General features: G+C 42.9%; 1 protein-coding gene across 1 annotated transcript; it reads right to left on the bottom strand.

Moving 5' to 3' along the window:
• Positions 1 to 8,708: 8,708 nt before the first annotated feature.
• On the bottom strand, positions 8,709 to 16,157 carry nkx2.1 (NK2 homeobox 1). Its single transcript, XM_029139955.2, has 2 exons — positions 15,376 to 16,157; positions 8,709 to 14,962 (listed from the first exon to the last, which is right to left on the bottom strand). Exons 1-2 carry the CDS (start codon positions 15,740 to 15,742, stop codon positions 14,271 to 14,273), a joined length of 1,059 nt encoding a protein of 352 aa, XP_028995788.1. The 5' UTR covers positions 15,743 to 16,157; the 3' UTR covers positions 8,709 to 14,270.
• Between the last annotated feature and the right edge of the window lie 1,266 nt (positions 16,158 to 17,423).

Here is a 17,423-nt window from a genome sequence, read left to right as displayed (position 1 = left end):
TCAGAGTACGTCGCCGTTGTGTGCGCAGTGGCCTAACTAAATACTATATAATAAATTGTATAGTTGACGCACTGATACTGTACATAAAGGTGCTCGGGAGTAAATGCTAGATATGTAAAACTAAATAAAGTCATTTAAGAAAATGTACATAAACAAAGGTAGGAGAAAGTACCAGTCAAATGTAAGAAACGGTTTACAAACATGTTATTCATTCTTAACATTCTCAGACTAAATTTGTTACCGTGCATATTTAAGTATAATATGACATGACAGCTGCATCTATCATTTAATCTGATTTTTTGATTAATCAGGGAAATAGAAAATTGTTTAGCCTGGGCCGCAAAACTACTGAGCTAAATGTGACGTCAGCCAACAGCTATTAGCCGTGACGTATGACGAAGAGTCAGCAGATCACCTCATTTGAGAAGCTGTTTAAAATTATGTCACATAATTTAGCTTCATTAATTATTAAAAAAAAGCTTTATTGGTTATCAGACAGTACAGACAGTATTTTTGCTAATGAAATGGCTAATTATTCATTTGTGCATTAGGATAATTGACCTATAGATTAATGTGTAAATGAGCCTTTAATGTTATAATTGATTAATAAGGTTTTATCAAAATTTAATCAATATTTGTTTAGCAAAACAATACATTGACAACATGTTCACCCTAATACAATGATATAAACAGCACAAAGTAGTATTAGTGTTAAAGCATTCAGACAATTAAGTCACACAATTGTGTTATAAATCAATAAACACATCAGGTTATAATGACCTTGTAATTGCAGCTGTTCAAATTGACGCTATTTATAACAGCTTTACAGTATAAAAGTAGGTAGTTAAAAATAAAAAATATATTTTAAACCCATAAAAATAGCTTATCATCCATTAAATACAACGCTTACCTTCTTTATGTTGTCTCTATTTGTTATTTAACACTGATAGCTATCTAGTTCAGTAGTTTGTATTTTTGCTTTGCTTGTATCATATTTAGATGTATGTAAAGCAGCTTGTATCTGACCCAGTGTTTAAACTGAGCTACATAAATAACTGTGCTTCCTGGATATGCAACTAACACTAATAGTATAAGAGGTTTGAGTAGAACAAAATGTCACACTCACGCTGCTCATACTCTTATATGGATCAGCACACACTAAAGCTTTTTTAGTAATTGGTGAAATTCAAGATGAATGATGCTCAAAGAAGAAAATGACCTTCCAGACTTACTCACTAAAAATAAGCGTAATTACACATGGATCCACATCGAGCAAAATAAGCCTACAATAGAAATCAAGTCATTTACTACATTGTATTTTCAGGATTTACAGCTGCAGTCAAATAAAAGGCAGTTGCACATACCTACCTGCAGACTGGACTGACATGAATGTGGGATTTGTAGCTACGTTTAACTGTATTCTCCATCGCTTACTTTTCAGACAGGAGAAAGAATGGTCACTCAATTATAAGAACATTGTCCTTCAGGCCATGGCGGACTGTGCAGCGGGGCATTGGGATGGGAACCTGGCCACAATGGCGTATTTTTCTGTGTTGAGTGACTGTGGGAAAATCTCCCTCCTCTATTCAGACATTTTTCCCTTCTTTTCATATAATGAGGAGAGAGACTGATGAAGGCAACAACAGAAAAAGAACAATTATAGGCAATGAGAAAGCACAACCACTCAGGACTTAATAATGCTTTCTACAAGGGTTAATCATTTTAGGAAGGGGTCTGAAGACAAGCCTTTTTATTTTAATTCATCTCTGGGGTGATATCCCCCACCCTCCCTCTGAAACAGGAAGGGAACTGTAACACTTGACATGGTTTGACATGCTGAGCCATTGCCGAGTGTTCCCACACAGCAAGAAACTCAGAAATTAAAAAAAGCTCATTTACCCAAGAGCAGTGAGGATTTTATAGTTTTTTTCTTCTTTATATTGGCAAAAATGTGATTTCCGTTTCTCAGACTAATCACCGAATTAGTGAGATTTTCTGGTATATTTAGCTTTTTAAATAAATGTGACTTCCAGAGACTGAGTCCTTAAATGTCAATTTCAGTATCAACCTTTAAGAGAAATGACTAGCTCTATAAAAATACTCTAATACTATAATAAAAGAATGGGCAATAAAATACTCCATGAGTACCAAAGGTAAAAGTACTTATGCCTAAGCAGTCCTGTAAATGTAGCATTGTATCTCAAGGTAAGTGATTCAGCATTCACTGTCTAAGAAAGTAATGTAGGTTTCTAAGTAAAAAAAAAACTATTCGAAATACTTCATTATTATTATTAATACTTAAAAAACACTTCACATCATGTTCATACATCATGGTGAACCGATAGGATGCCAGTGATTCTGTAATGAATAACGTTTTTTAAATATTTGACTAGTCACAGAAATGTATGTTTATATACTTTATATATTGCTATAACATGCTAACCTGAGTATCTAAGACAATTTATTGGCAAGCAAAGTCAAGACTCTTGTCTTAATACAGTGCACATTTGCAAAAAGGACACGTTTGCAAAGGTCAAATTTAGTTTCTGTTTATACTTTATATGATGCTCACAAATCTACTGCAGTTCTGCTCACGCTTGTGTTTGGTTCACAAGAGCCTGGTTCTGGCAAAGAGTGGGAGATTGGGTCCCGCAGTAGACGGGGTGGTGAAGGTTCTACTGGTGTTTTGCGGGGAAGCAAGTGACGATGAATTGCGGCCGCCGGGGTCACATCAGCCACCTGCAGGAAAGTGAAAAGGTCCACTTTGGAGCCTGTCTGCTCCACAGCGACAGATGATGTTGACAGAGCATGAGACAGAGTAAAGGGCAGAGAGGAGGGTCAGGAGAAAGAGGGAGCACAATGCAGCGAGGCAAGTGGATGCAGTGGGAAGGCTACGTCTCACTTGGCTGAGAGTGGAATAATTAAACGCGTTCCTTTCCAGTGGGTTTAGGACGGAGTTCACTGAAGTCTACTGAACACGTGGAAACGCTGCTTTAAATGCAAAATACTCAAGTACTAGTGTGTATTAAATATGAACATTTAACTCACAGTGATAACGCTATACAGTAATGCTATTATATGATTATGGACTAAATTCACCTTAAAAAACAAGAACAACACTGGCACATAGCACTAGCAGAGCTGAACAGCCAACCATGATGAAAGCTGGGTAAAAGGAAGTCCAGCGTGATTTCACTGGTAACACAAAACAGCAAAGCAGCTCCAGCGTGCTCTCAGCGCACTAATGCGATGGGGAAAACGCCGCACTCCCGCGCTCCACTGAAAGTTAGCCACGAGGGGAGGCAGGCAGGTTATCGCTCGGAGCCACTTCTGGCTGTGAAGAGCATTAATGATATGGACAAAGCGCTAAGGATTCTCATAAAGTTATTAACGGGCTTTTACCACTGCACACTGCTGTTCCTGCCACGTTTCCAATCAGCCAGAGGAAGATGCACGGCCGGCAGCACTCCAGCTCCGCCACGTGCAATTGCTTAATCAGCTTAATACAGGTTCCCTTACACATACGGGCCGATTCAAGAGGCCTCTTGTCTGACTTATGTTTAGATGGTTTTCCATTACATGCCTGCGGAAATGTTGATTTTTTTTTTCTGGCAAAAATCACACAGTTAAAGTTGGTTAAAGGCAGAAAGCGTGTTTACAGGGTTGTTTTGATAAAGTACAGCAATATATAAAAATACTGTATTACACTGTTGCATTAATGTGTGAACAAGGGTTTAACATTGTAGCCAGTGAAGGTGGAGCCAAGTATTTAGTAGGAAGAGTTAAGTCTATAATGATACATGGCTGCTAAGTTACTAGTTGCTTATATTTTTACCTGGATCATGATTCTGTTCCTTCTTCAGAAGATAAGTTTCAGAAAATTCCAACCAACAATGCAACAGCTAAAGATAAACTAATGTGTCATTGTTTTTTTCCCTTTACATCTGGTCCAAATCCAAGTCTTCTTAATGATTTGATAATGATTTTGGGCTTTTGGACACACTGCTACATACATGATTCATGTTTAAATATTAATATGAACATGAAATAAATAAGTGTGTGGATATGTAACACAGACAGCTCAGTCCCTGCAGCCCAGACAGTAACCAGAAGAGCCCCAAGTGAAGAGCAGTGAGTCAGAGCGCTCCAGTCGCTCCGCCCTCCGTCACTGAGACGCTGTGTGTTGATACTTCCCTTCTTATTGCATCCTCATCCACAACTATGTCGACTTAGCTCTGAAACATGGCGATCAGCCACTGAAGGAAACACTGATCAAGGCACAAGCAAACAAATCACAGATGAAGATGCTTCTTTGTTTGTGTTTTATTTCCTGCAGCTTTAACAGAAGTTTTGAAACTACAGAAGGAGGTATTTCAATTTAAACACAGTACAATATGAAGTATGCATTTACAAACACTACAAACCAACGTAGCTCCATCCTAGTCTAGTATAATAATTTCTGACGCTTTATAAACTCAACATGAGGTGTTTTTATTATCAAAATACTGTAGGGAGAAAAACTGACTTCCAGTTTGGAATGTGACGTGAACTATAACGTACAATAAAAATACTCAAGAAAGAACCTTCCCATCACTCAGATTAATGCAGTAAATGTCTGATGTAAATACACTGTCGGAATCTGAACCACTTTTATCCCAGTGCTCAGATAATCCCGCTCACCTCAGCCTGCAAACCTGTCTCTGTGGATCTTTAAATACATCCCGCGACGTTGCCCCCACCCCACACTCCTGATTTCGTGACACCACCCCTGCCCCCATCCTCAGGCGACTGCACCTGTCACCTGGGGGGCCTCTGCTTATATTCAGGATCAATTTACATAACCTCATTTAGCAGTTCACAAATCAGAGCCATTAAGAGCTGCTAACAGGAACCAAGGGTTCTAATTTAGCTTGCCTTTCACAGTGGGAAAATTGTGCAGTTCAGGCCTACAAATACAGATTCAGGTCTTGGCTTTGATTGTTGATTGTGATGGTAAATGTACAGATGATTAGAACAGATTTTTCTCCCTGTATTGATTTCCTGCCAAAACACAGCAGGCACTGGTCCTGCACTGGGAAACCACTGGAGGAGGTGAACGCGACAGGAGTTGGACGCAGACATTGATATGTACATACATCAAGGTATTTAAGCTGCAGTGAAGGTGTTTGGTGAAGTATTGAGCTTTATGCAGGACTGATGCTGCATTAGAGATGTTCTGTGCAATAGAGAAAAAGCCATAAATCAATTGATCCCTTCAAAATGATTATGAATCAAGTACTGCAATTTATTTACAGTAACTTTACAGTAGCATTAGACCCAGTGCCTCAAATGACAGACACAGCATCATTTGAAGGAGTTGCTCAAGACTTAAGCGCTTTTATTTACACCCAGTGTGACAGTGGCAAAGCCAATTCAGGGTGTCGTGAATAGTCAAGAGCTGAAAAATTATTTTCAATCTGCATTCAATTTGGCAAAGGCGGGGGCTCATAGAATAAAGAGGCTGATTCAAATTTGCACTCGTTCGCCGCCGAACTTGGTGCCGCGGCGTTTGTGAGCCCGTGTGCTTTTTAGGGGGCATTTCTGGGGGGGAACACGTTTAATTAATCAACAAATCAGCGCTCTCCTCGCCGCCGATCCAGACACATATGTTTGCACTTCAGGCTGTAGGACAAGGGGAGGCTCTGCGTGAGATGCATGCAGCCGCCTACAGATTTTGTCTACCGCTGCTGCGAAATGTGATTGCATAACACCAGTCATCAGCAGGCAGATAAGAGCGGCAACAACAGCGGGGCCTATAGAGGTGGCAAGGTTTAGAGGATACGCGCAGAAAGGCCCAGACGCATGCATTGACTGTATAAAAGCACCGAGGGTCAGGCCACGGAAAAATGAAAATGTTTATGAGGTGTGATTCAGTAAAGTGGCTCTGTCCAGCTTTGGTCCGGCTCGTTTTTGTCGTTTCACTTGAGGATAATTTATTACAAGTGTGCAGAGCAGGTCTATGTGGGGGTTGGGATTTAGCAGAATGGTGCTTGAAAATGCTATAGCAACCAACAAGAGGTTGTGGGCCTTTGGTAAAAGCAACCGTGATTGTGTAAAATGGAGATAAGATAGCACTGATCATACGCGACATTTTAACACAACTCTGTGTTGAACAAGAGCGGAAGCTTTAGAACAAACCGTCAAAAGAACAAATAGTTTTCTAATCACAACTGATCGGAAGTAGCAGCAGGACCTCCAGGACACGTTAACTCACAACAGGGACAGTTCAGCAGCTACACATAACGTCTCCCCCTCCTCGTCTTGGTCCAGAAAGTGCCAGAATTGGATTAAACGTTAAAAAGCAACTTGGACTGCAGCCAGTGTCTTGTCCATCAGGACTGGGGAGACAACTGTTGTTGCTGTGCGCTTTTTAATGAACATGTAATTAATGGAAATAGACTGAACGGTTTCAAAGCAAACAACGATTCTAATTGATTTGCATTCCCTCCTTTATGGGGGGGGGGGTCCTATTCTTTTCGTCCAGCGTCTCTATTGATTACCCCTCTATGTGTATCGCTCCGCATGTGTTTTCCTTCATTAAGAGATAACGGGTTCCTGATTACTCCCATCCCCGGGTTTAATGTTGCTTAATGTCTACTTTGTTCCCGTGTCATGTCGGAGGGCAGCGAGAATAATGAGAGAGTGGGTGGGCCGTGATTGGCCCGCAGTCAGGCAATGGTGTTTAGGACGCCGGCTGCAAGGGGATCAGTGGAGGGGTTAGAAAAGCAGGACCTTTGGGGCGTCGTGAGACGCAGCATGTGGTCTGGGAGGCTTTACTGCGCGCTTTTCTGTCACACTATCATTTCACCACCAACACCTGACACCGCCCCCCCCCCTCCGCCCTCACGGAGCCGCCCGTCGCACCGACATCCGCGACGCGCGGTGTTTAACATGAACGCGCCTCCGTGCGGCGCGCGGATGCGCATCGGGGGGATTAAGAAAAGCCCTCATTCTGCCGATATCCGTTCATTTAGCCTGTAAATTGACCAACTAAGAAATCACATAGGCTCCATCCTACTGAGCAATTCAGCAACCGGAATAACATACAGTGACAATTGGCCTAAAAAGAGAACTACCGCGTTGTGAACAGAATTGCATGTTAGCTAATTGTTAATTTAAGCGGCTCGCAGTGGCTAATTATGTCGGCACAGCCAAGCCATTTGCATGATGGACCAGCCACCTGCCTGAAGGCGCTGCCAGGGCAAACTATATAATTACTGAACAGCAGTGGGGCAATTTTTGACTGTCGCCCCTTTTGTGTCACATGAATTCCTCGTAATGACATATTTCATTAGGGGGGCAAATATCACCCCTCCTCCTGGTTACCGAACAAAACATGCAAGTCTCAACAGGTCCTAATACACAGGACCTATTTACATCCACCTCCACCCTGTGTTTTTATTAACCTGTAGTTATGTGCGTCTTTGCTGTGAGTTAAATGGACGAGCCTGCCTTTTCTCTGCTCGGCGCATATAGGCTCTGCTCGGGTGAAAATGGACCAGGTCTTTTCTGAAAGTGATTGCAGCCTGAACTCATTAAGCTGTCAAATGTCTAGGCTTTGGGATCTTGATTGCTTATTGTGTAGCAACATTCAAGGAATTTTTTTTTCAGCCTGCAAAGAGACGACACGGCTATTCAGTCAAGCAGAATGGACTCACTGGTGGACACCGGTGGACCATTTCATGGTTTTCTCAAGTTTTGTTATGTTCTGATTTCAGCATGAACCTGCAAGAACAATGGATGGCTTCCATCCATTAGTCATTATTTATATTTGTATTGGAGACTTTCCCCCGTCATTATACTATTTGTTTAATATTCTTAGCATCATCTAACTGACTAAAAGTACTGCTCACAAAGTTCGGCATTATTGCTTATTAAATTGATACTGAAGTTTGCAGTAGAAACTCAAACTAGAACTTCCTCACGTGGCTTCAACAAACTTTTACGCACACTTTTACAACCTAATCCTACAAGAATGTTTTTGTATCTTGTATATTGCCCTTGTGCAGATCTCTTTAAATAGACTGGGGGTCCTATTTGACAGGGATAGCCTTGGCCCATTCACGGCTTCATTAAATGGAGAAGTTATTGCTGCGCGCCTATAGAGTGAACAGCGGGACCCGGGTCGGTGTGGAGGGTTTGGTGTTAACGGGGTTAGTGATGGCTCGTTGCTTTCTAAAGGACTCCCGCTGCTACTGTACACAGACATGACAACTCCGCTTTAGTCTGCTGCCTTTAATTGGCGCAGTCAGGCGCGCACATTAACACACGCACACACGGCATTTCCATATTTGTGAGGACCGCCCGCATATTTCCAGGCTAAATCACTTCAATACATTCTATACACTGGTGGTAAAGTTAGTTTGCATTTAAGCCTCAACAAAAACATTTAATAACAAGTAGATGTGATGTGATGAAAAATGTTAACATTTGGGTCAGAGTTAAAAAGGCCCAAAAACTAATACATCAGACCATGAAAGGGCTCAAAACAACTAAATATTTATTCCTCATACGAAAAACTTTATCAGGCTGCGTGTATCCACACTGGAGTTAGGCTGAAGATGCCTGGGGTTAAAAACTTCTGAAAAATTTTGAGGACATGAATAAGACTGTTTTTTTTTTTTTTTTTGCATGTATGGAGCAGAGAGTATAAAGCAGGGTCATGTGACAATATGACGATGGCTTGAGCAAAATATATTTCTCACTCTGCTTTTAAAGATATTTGAGGTAAACATTATAGCGATTTTAGAAGGAAAAAATGGATTCAATAGTTTTTGTACGCGTGAACGAATTTCCTTACTTGTTTAGAAGTGACATCACATTAACAAATAAAACTAGATTTTATGTCATCATTGGATTACATGGTATTTTTTACGAGTCATCTGTCTCACAAAGCTGAATGGACAATTCTTAACTCAGTTTTCACAATTAGCATTAGGGTGGAAGTTATACCCATATGTGGTCTTATACAATGGCTTTAGGAAGCTGCTATAGCCTTAACTAACATTTTAACAAAAATACATGACTAACAAATTATTTATATGACAGCTTCACAGGGCTGATGTGAAGAAACTGCCTTAACAAGTCGTCATTAAAGGATTTCATTGTGCTGACAATTACAAATCACACACAAGCTGGTAAATATACTTGGTTTTGACACAAGGATGCTAAGAGCGAAGGCAAAGAAGGTGATAAAACTATGTGTGGGGAAAGTAATGGTTATGTCTTTCTTGTTTTATTTGTTTCTTTAACGAAGAAATATTTAAGCCCCGGTTTATTTTAACAATTAAAAATGCTCAGTGCTCAAATATCAACAGACAAAAGACTGAGAGTTCACTTCCTTTTGACCAAACAAAGATATTCTAATCCCATACATGAACATTCATTTGCTGCATTTAACTAACTATTGACTAACGTGAGGCAGGTATTCATTGATTTAGGTAAATCAACCAATGAAGGTTTCGACAAATAGTGTCAGCGACAAATGTTCTTCAAAGACACCATCAAAATAAAAACAGCAAAGCAGAAAGCAAAAAGTGTAATAGCCAAACACGTTGTGAAGTTTATTCGAGTCCAATACCTATATTCCTCCACATGTTATGTTTCACTAGGAAATGTCTTACTCTCTGATCTAAAGAGACTAGCTTCACTCTCACCCCTGCTTCAACCTCTATGCAGATGATACCACCATTAAAAGCACTTTTACCGCTATCACATGTTCACAACATGATATTTTCTAGTCTTTTAAAACTGTGGAAGACACAACAACTAGGTGGTTTGTACTTAGTACAAAGTACTTTGTACCCAAAAACACACGTTTAGGTTTTAACTTGTGAAAACAAGCATCAGAAGGAAACGCTTTAGCAAAAGGTTTAAACACACATTAGCCTGTAAATGTAAGCAAACAATGTAAACATTTAACAGATAGATTCTGGCAGACCACAGTTGTTATGTTTCCACCAGTTCTCTCTCATTTTTCTCCCACTTGTCTTTGGGGAACTTTATGCATTTTCTATGTTAAACACAAAACTTCCACTTTCACAAAAACTGAGGATTATACACACTGAGCATTAACATTTTGATGAGGTACCTCCATGATAATGTTTATTTATGCTGTGTATACTTTTATTTCTTTTGCTTCTTTTTTACTTTGCCTATTGGGTGTTTTTTTTTTGTTTTGTTTCCTTGCAAACTATGTTGATCACAAAACACATGTTCACAAATAAATAAGCAGCTTTGGGGTAAATCACTTGAGCAGTTGGTCCTTAGATCGTACTTCTGAAGACTCCACATTTTTTTAATAACTTTCACTCGTTCATTACAGAAATGAATCAGACATGAAGACATGGGTTCGAGTCCAGTCTGTTTTCTGAAGTGTCCTTGAGCCAGACATTTAGACAAAGGCCTGCCATGTCAAAATAATGACAACACATCCATTTACAAGTTTCCGGGGGGGACACGCATGCAGCCTATTGTAGAGTCTTGAATTGAGAAATCCCGTGATTTGCGCCGTTATTCCCGCCTCGGTTGCATTATTAAAATGAAGTTAAATTGCAGCCAGTCCCAGTGAAATTTCCTTTGAAAGAAACAAAGCCAAATGAACACCGAAGACGTATAAAATGCGCTTTGTTCATCAGGGGGAAGGAGAGAAAAAAGTCTCCACTCAGCGAGCTCTGAATGCTGCATTTCATGCCTGCAACAATTATGCTGAAAGGTCAAGTATTACAGCATCTTGTTCTCCGCTTTGCATGCAAAGTATTTCAGTTCACAAATGACCCTCGTTTGCGCTCTTTGCACAATGGCTTGAAGAACCAGATAAACGCAGGACAATTAAAGATTTTTTGCAGCTAGCTGACAGTAACATTTACCCAAGGGGGTGATTGCAGTTGCTGCGTAATTGTCCTGTTTGTAACGCGCATGAATGCTCGGGCCTGCTGCAATAAAATGTTCAGGAACTTAAGAAAGAGGAGCGTGAGTGGCTGTGTTTTAAAAGAAGAGAGTGGGTATTTTTTAAACAACCCGTAAACAAGGTTATTATGAATTTTCACAGCTCTGCCGAGTTCCTGACGCTGAAAGTGTGTTAGATTCCTCTTCGTATGATTATGACCTGGCGTGTGTTTCGCCGCACATTTTATTTTAATTAGAAACATTGCTTTTAGGGTGATTTTCCAAAACATGTCATGTTTCAGCACCTTGGACAGCACCAAGCAAATAAATTAACAAGGTACATATTTGTTTGAAATTTAATAACGCATTTCAAATGTCCTAATGCAAATGCAACACCCTCGTTCATGTGCTTTTGTTTGTCCTACTGGCTCCATGTCTTTATTCTTAACACATTAATATGCGTCTTGCTCTTTTAATTATCTGATTCTGGTTTCGTTTTACGAATCATTTCAGATTTCGCTTTTTAAATCGTGAGGCGTGTGGCCCTCTATCAAGGAACCCAATTAATGCTTCTGCAGCAAGACTCGCCACAAGCCTCAACACCAATTTTCAGGTTATTCAGGTTTCAGAACACGCAGCCTCTGGTGGAGCCTGTGTCACACGCTCTCTCCATTTCAGGTTCGTTTCCGTGAAATAGTGCGTGTGCGGTGACGACAAAAGAGAATTAGAAATAAAACTTTTTTAAAAATAAATGCCCAACTTGATGATGGTAAATGAGATTGACCTTCACGGTGCACATTGCAAAAATAATTAACTCATTAATAGTCATTCTTAATTATATAATTTGCTTTGACTTCATGAAGTCGCTGTAGAGATTTAAATCAAGTCTTGTTTATGCATAATTGTTTATTGCAGATTTACGTGTTTGAATTCATCTTAAAAAGAAAATTCAGTGTTAATTCAGCTGATGGATAAAACACAAGCTCTGGGTGTTAAATATGATCCTAAAAGAAATACTGAGGCTAAAGCAGGCGAATAAAACTCACCGCTGGTCACTAACTCTAATATGATTGCCTTGAGATTAGGAACTAATTGCTCGGGGTTCATGGAGACCAGCCCAGCAAAAAGCCAGGAGGACTTGGGGAGTTGCTACAAAGAGAGCGATGAGAGCACACACGCTTCCAACAAGTCATTCTCAACAGCTACAAGCTGCACACAAAGACCACACACCGCGCCAAAGACATGTTAATGTAATCCCAAAGTTCTCACTTCTCCCCCGAACAAAACCGGCGCTGCAAAATACCTGACACGAGATGGTTGTGATGCTGCTGAGATTTCAATCAGAGGGGGTTCTGTTTGTGGGCCTGTCTGCATGGTGGCCACAAACTACAGGCGGCCGCAGAGTCGCGAAGAGTTTGGGCGAAAAATCTCCGGATCTCATAATATCCGAGAACGCGTGAATGCGTGTTTGTGGCAGTAACGGTGACTTTTGTAACACCGTATTTTACTTATATGTGGAACACGGCAGTAAAAATAGGACGTGAAAAGGGAAAAATGAGCGATCCCATCTAAAAGCATCAGATGTGCAGGTTGGGGCTCAGGCCGCTGCAGTTGCACAGAGAAATAATCCACGCGACCTTTGATTTCTCCTTTCGCCGGAGCTTCGACCGAACGTGACGCTGCGCGGAGGAACTTCAGTCACAGAGGGGGAATTTAAAGCGTAGGAGGCCACGGGGGTGAAAAGACGACCTCACCTACAGGCGTCAAGCTTTTAACCAGGCGCACGAAAACCACCGGCGACGTTTAAACCCTCATTTACAACAGCAGGTCGAATAACACGAGGGCTCGGTTGGACCGTGGCGTCTACGTGTTAAACACCGCAGACAAAACTTATTTTTTGCCGTAAACGAAAACAACCTATCGCTATCACGGTCGCTTAGCAACCGCGCTGTTTACCGTTTCAGACCTCGTGCATGGCTCCATTAGGAGAGTAGTCTGTAATGATCATTACGCCTTTTATTTACAAAGCTACACCTACTCTATAATAAACCGCGGGTTGTTTTAGTATTTATTGTTACGGCCGTTTAAAAGACTTAACGTATCAAACTACACTATAAATGTTTGACGGCACAAACATCCTTTCCATTCCCTCATTGATCAGCGATAAAGCAGCTGATAACCGAGCGCCGGCGCTTCGCCTCGCCGCTGATTTGAGAAGAATACCGCGCTATTTGGTCAGGGATTTCATCGATAAGCTGCCCTTTGAGCACGTTTGTGTTTGATGTTGGGAGCCGAAAGACCTCACCTTTCTGACTCACACGGACACACACACACACACAGAGAAAGAGCACATAAAGGCTCGGTTTACTCTGCAGGGCACGCAGCATTAACGATAAGCCTGAGCGCGGTGTGATTTGTCAGAGAATAAAAAAGAAAGAAGGCTCAATAATTAACTGTCACCACAGAATAAAAGCCTGAGTGCCGATACAGGTTCTTTCCTTTTGTTTTGCCAGTTCGCCTTAAACTAAACCATTTAGCGACAATAAAAAAAAAATCTCACGCCATTTTTAAAAGAAGAAAAAAAGAAAAATTGTCAAGATAGCCTCAATAATAATAATAATAATAATAATAATAATAATAATAATAATAATAATAATAATACCACATTGGTGTCATTTTGCTTAAGCCTGTTCTAGGGGATATTTCCATTTCATACGCATGTCTTGACATATTTCACAAACAAATGCTTAACTGCCATGTTTCCATAATTTATTAATAGGACTGTTTTGTAGTAAGTCAAATATCTATATAAGTTACAAAGAAATAAAACGTACAAATACCAATTAAACGACAACAAACCGGCAATAGCGTCAAAAACTTTGTACAACAAATAGCTAAAATTCGAACCTTTTACAGAAATATACAAGCTAGGTCTACGTCTTACATTAAATTCTATTATAAATCAGAGTCCTTGCGTGCGTGTGCGTTTTTAAGGGGGATTTCAGAGCACCCACATACAGTCCTGCAGTTTTATGCGTCCCTGTTAACGTTGACTTTTCCAACTAACGCGGCCTATTTGGCGGCTGCTGCTGCGGTTCGTCTCAATATAATTTACATAAATAAATCCCAGGATTTTCAACATCCGCGGCTTCGTGGACACGTGTCTCCCACGGCAGTCAAACCTCATTCCAAAAGGTGGGAATTCGAACAAGAGCTGCGCCGAATTCACTCGGGGTTCGTTCAAGTGCGCACATTTACAGTGAAACGCGTCGACGTCGTGACAGAAAAGAGTCTGTTTGTTTCTTTAAATAGAAGGAGGTTTAACGCGAGGCCGGCGCCTCCTGTCACCACGTCCTGCCGTATAACAGCGCCGAACACTGCAGGGCCGAGCCGTAATCTGCGCCGGGGGAGTTGAGGTGGGAGAGGCCGGCGACCTGGCTCTGCAGCGACGGCGGACTGGAGGAGTGCGGCGCCAGGTCCGGGGAGTGACCCGTGCTTCCCACCTGCGGGTTCTGGTGCTGCCCGAGGCCGGACGAGTTGTTGCTCATGATCATGACATTGCCTCCCTGCTGGTGGTGCGTCTGCGTGGAGGAGGTGGGCGTGTGCCCGCTGCCCTGGCACGGCTTCCCGTCTTTCACCAGAACCGGCACGGCCACGCGCCGCGGAGACTGCTGCTGCTGCTGCTGCTGCTGCTGCTGCTGGCAGGAGCCGCCGTCCTGCTGCATCTGCTGCTGGGACACCTTGTCTTTGGCCTGCCTCTTCATTTTGTAGCGGTGGTTCTGGAACCAGATTTTCACCTGGGTCGGAGTGAGGTGGATCATACTCGCCAGGTGCTCCCTCTCCGGCGCCGACAGGTATTTCTGCTGCTTGAAGCGTCGCTCCAGCTCGTAGACCTGCGCCTGGGAGAAGAGCACGCGCCTCTTCCTCCTCGGAGTGCTGGACAGAGAGCCCATGCCTTTGCCCACGTCTGCCAGGGAGCTGAGGCTGCCCATGCTGCCCATGTTCATGCCGGACGACGAACCCATGAAGCGAGAAACTGGAAGGGTTGAACACAAACACGATGAGATGAGATTTACGTCTAATTACGGGCAGCAGCCAGTTTAATTGTCACGGGGATAAAAAAAATTCCTTCAAATAAAAAGTCCATACTCCGAAATAAAGCTGTCAAACATATCAACTAATATTGTAAAGCTTATAATTTACAGCACATTATTAAATGACCTTAAATAAACGGACAAAGACTAAAATTAACAGTTGTCATAAATCCTCCTCTGAGCCAACATTTTCCGGAAGCCGCAAATTAATTTAACAACTGTCACTGATTTAAAAAAAAATACATCATCTGGAGCACTGCGTTACAAACAAGTACGGATAATCCTGCACGCGGACGCTGTTCGAGCCCACGCTGACCCACAGCCGGAGTCCGCGCACAGGTGCGGCGATACTCACTGGTGGAGAAGCGCGGGTCCGGGTTGGCTCCGTACCAGCCGGCGGCCGTGGCGCTGCCCCTCATGCCGTCCTGGTAGGGCGGCAGGTCGCCCATGTTGCCCAGGTTGCCGTTGCAGTAGCCCCCCATGGCCGTGTGTGACAGCTGGGAGACACCTGCCGCAGTCATGTGGTAAGCCGCAGACACAGTCCCATTATGACCCATGTGGTGCTGCTGCATCGCCGCCTGAGAGACCTGCGGCTGCCGGTAAGAAGTGAGAGGTGCCCCCAGGTTGTTATTCTCCATACTTACTTTCTTATAGCTCTCCTCAAGGGGACTCAAGATATCGGAAACAGAAAAAGGAGTCGTATGCTTAGGGCTCATCGACATTGTTCTGGGGCTGGAGAGGGAGAAATTAGAAGGCAAGGCAATCTCTCCTCTCTCTTTTTTTTTTGGCCAAAGCCCCTCTGGTTCCTGTTGTCTCAACGTCGATCCTGGTAGATGAACACGTAGCGCGCCTCAAGTCCGCCTTAATTGGATTGAGTGGGAGCTCGGTCCTGGCTTTGGTTTGTTTTAGCTGGGTGCCAGGTTTAAGGCTACCATCAGAGGCGGGGCGTCGACAACAATACAAAAACAGCCCGAGCCTCCCTTCGCCGAGCGTAAATTCACTTACAAGACATGTGCTCTCCTCCCACTAACAATAACTGAAGCGCCGTGCGCGGCCGCGAGCGCTCGTCCCGGCGGCTGCGGCGGCTGCGTTCGGAGCTCGCGGCTCGTTTGCCGCGGCTGATAAACACGCGGCTGCAACTTGGGGATTGCGGTGACCACAATACACTTTATTAACTGTAGTGATGTTTACGAGGACCTCTTGATGAAAGGAGGCCTATATGGACTTGAGAGTTGGAGAACCACTCCTCAGTTGAACTACCGACTTTTAATGGCCACGAGAGGCCTCCAGTGATTGCAGGATTGTTTGTGTTATGCCTTATCATACTCAGACATGCAAAAGTGCACTTGCGGGGAGGGAATTGACTGATACTGATAAGTAAATAAATACACATCCGCGTGTTAAGTGGCTGCGTAAATGATTAACCTCACTGTTTTTTCCAATTGATATCACTGGGCGCAAGCTGCGTGTCGCCTAAATTCTGCTGTGGGCTGCGCACTTTGTCTTGGAGAGAAATAAAAGGAACCTAAATAGCGCCTGGAGGAGGTTCTTGGGTGAAGTAAACTTAACGGCGGGTGAAGTGCTCCTCTCGCAGCACAAGGCCAGGTAGCTCCTCTCTGGAGCCGCCTGCCTCAAAGTTGAGGAGCCAGAGTTTCTGATTTTCAGCGTTTTGCGCACAGGATTTGCGCTTTTTCTAATCAGCTCTGCAGCCCAGAAACGCGGCTCCACTGCCTTAGGTCACGTTTACACGGAGCTTGGTGACGTCCCCCTGCCTCTCACATCGAAATGAACGATTCAGTATCATTATTACTATTACGAGTCATAGTAGTAGTAATATTAGTATTAGTAATTCGTTGGTATTTTTATACTCAAATGCTATTTTTTTACTTACTTACGACTTTAAGGATAAACTCTGAACATGTAAGCAGATGCGGCAACTTGTAACCTACATAATCCGCGTCTGTCAGCATCATAAAGGAACTGAACACCGGGCTTCTTCAAGTACAATAAAACTAATATAACAGTAAAATGTTGGTCTCGGCAAAAGTCCTGCTTATGGGTCTCCCGTCAGTCACGCGTCAGGTGCCCCCGGCTCCTAACAGAGTCTCTGGCTGCAGGTTGAGCCGATATGGGATGAAAGAATCACAGCGTCTTCTTGTGGCTCCTCGTGTGACACACTCGGCAGTAAAACTCTGTGTTTTCTTCTTTGTCAGTTATAAACTAGGTGCCTTTTGCTTGTGGTCTGCAGTAAAACGGTGACATCCGTGACTAGTCTGACTAGTAGAGATGGCGCACTGTCAGCTGTCAAACTGGAGTCAGACCCATCACCGGTGTCTGTGCGTCGAACTTAGCGCCATCGCTGCACTGACATGCACATCACTGACAGCTGCGCTTATCGACAGC

This window comes from Betta splendens, chromosome 22 (genome assembly GCF_900634795.4).
Source record: "Betta splendens chromosome 22, fBetSpl5.4, whole genome shotgun sequence".
NCBI classification, from domain to species: domain Eukaryota; kingdom Metazoa; phylum Chordata; class Actinopteri; order Anabantiformes; family Osphronemidae; genus Betta; species Betta splendens.
This window is presented reverse-complemented; position numbering and strand designations above follow the sequence as displayed.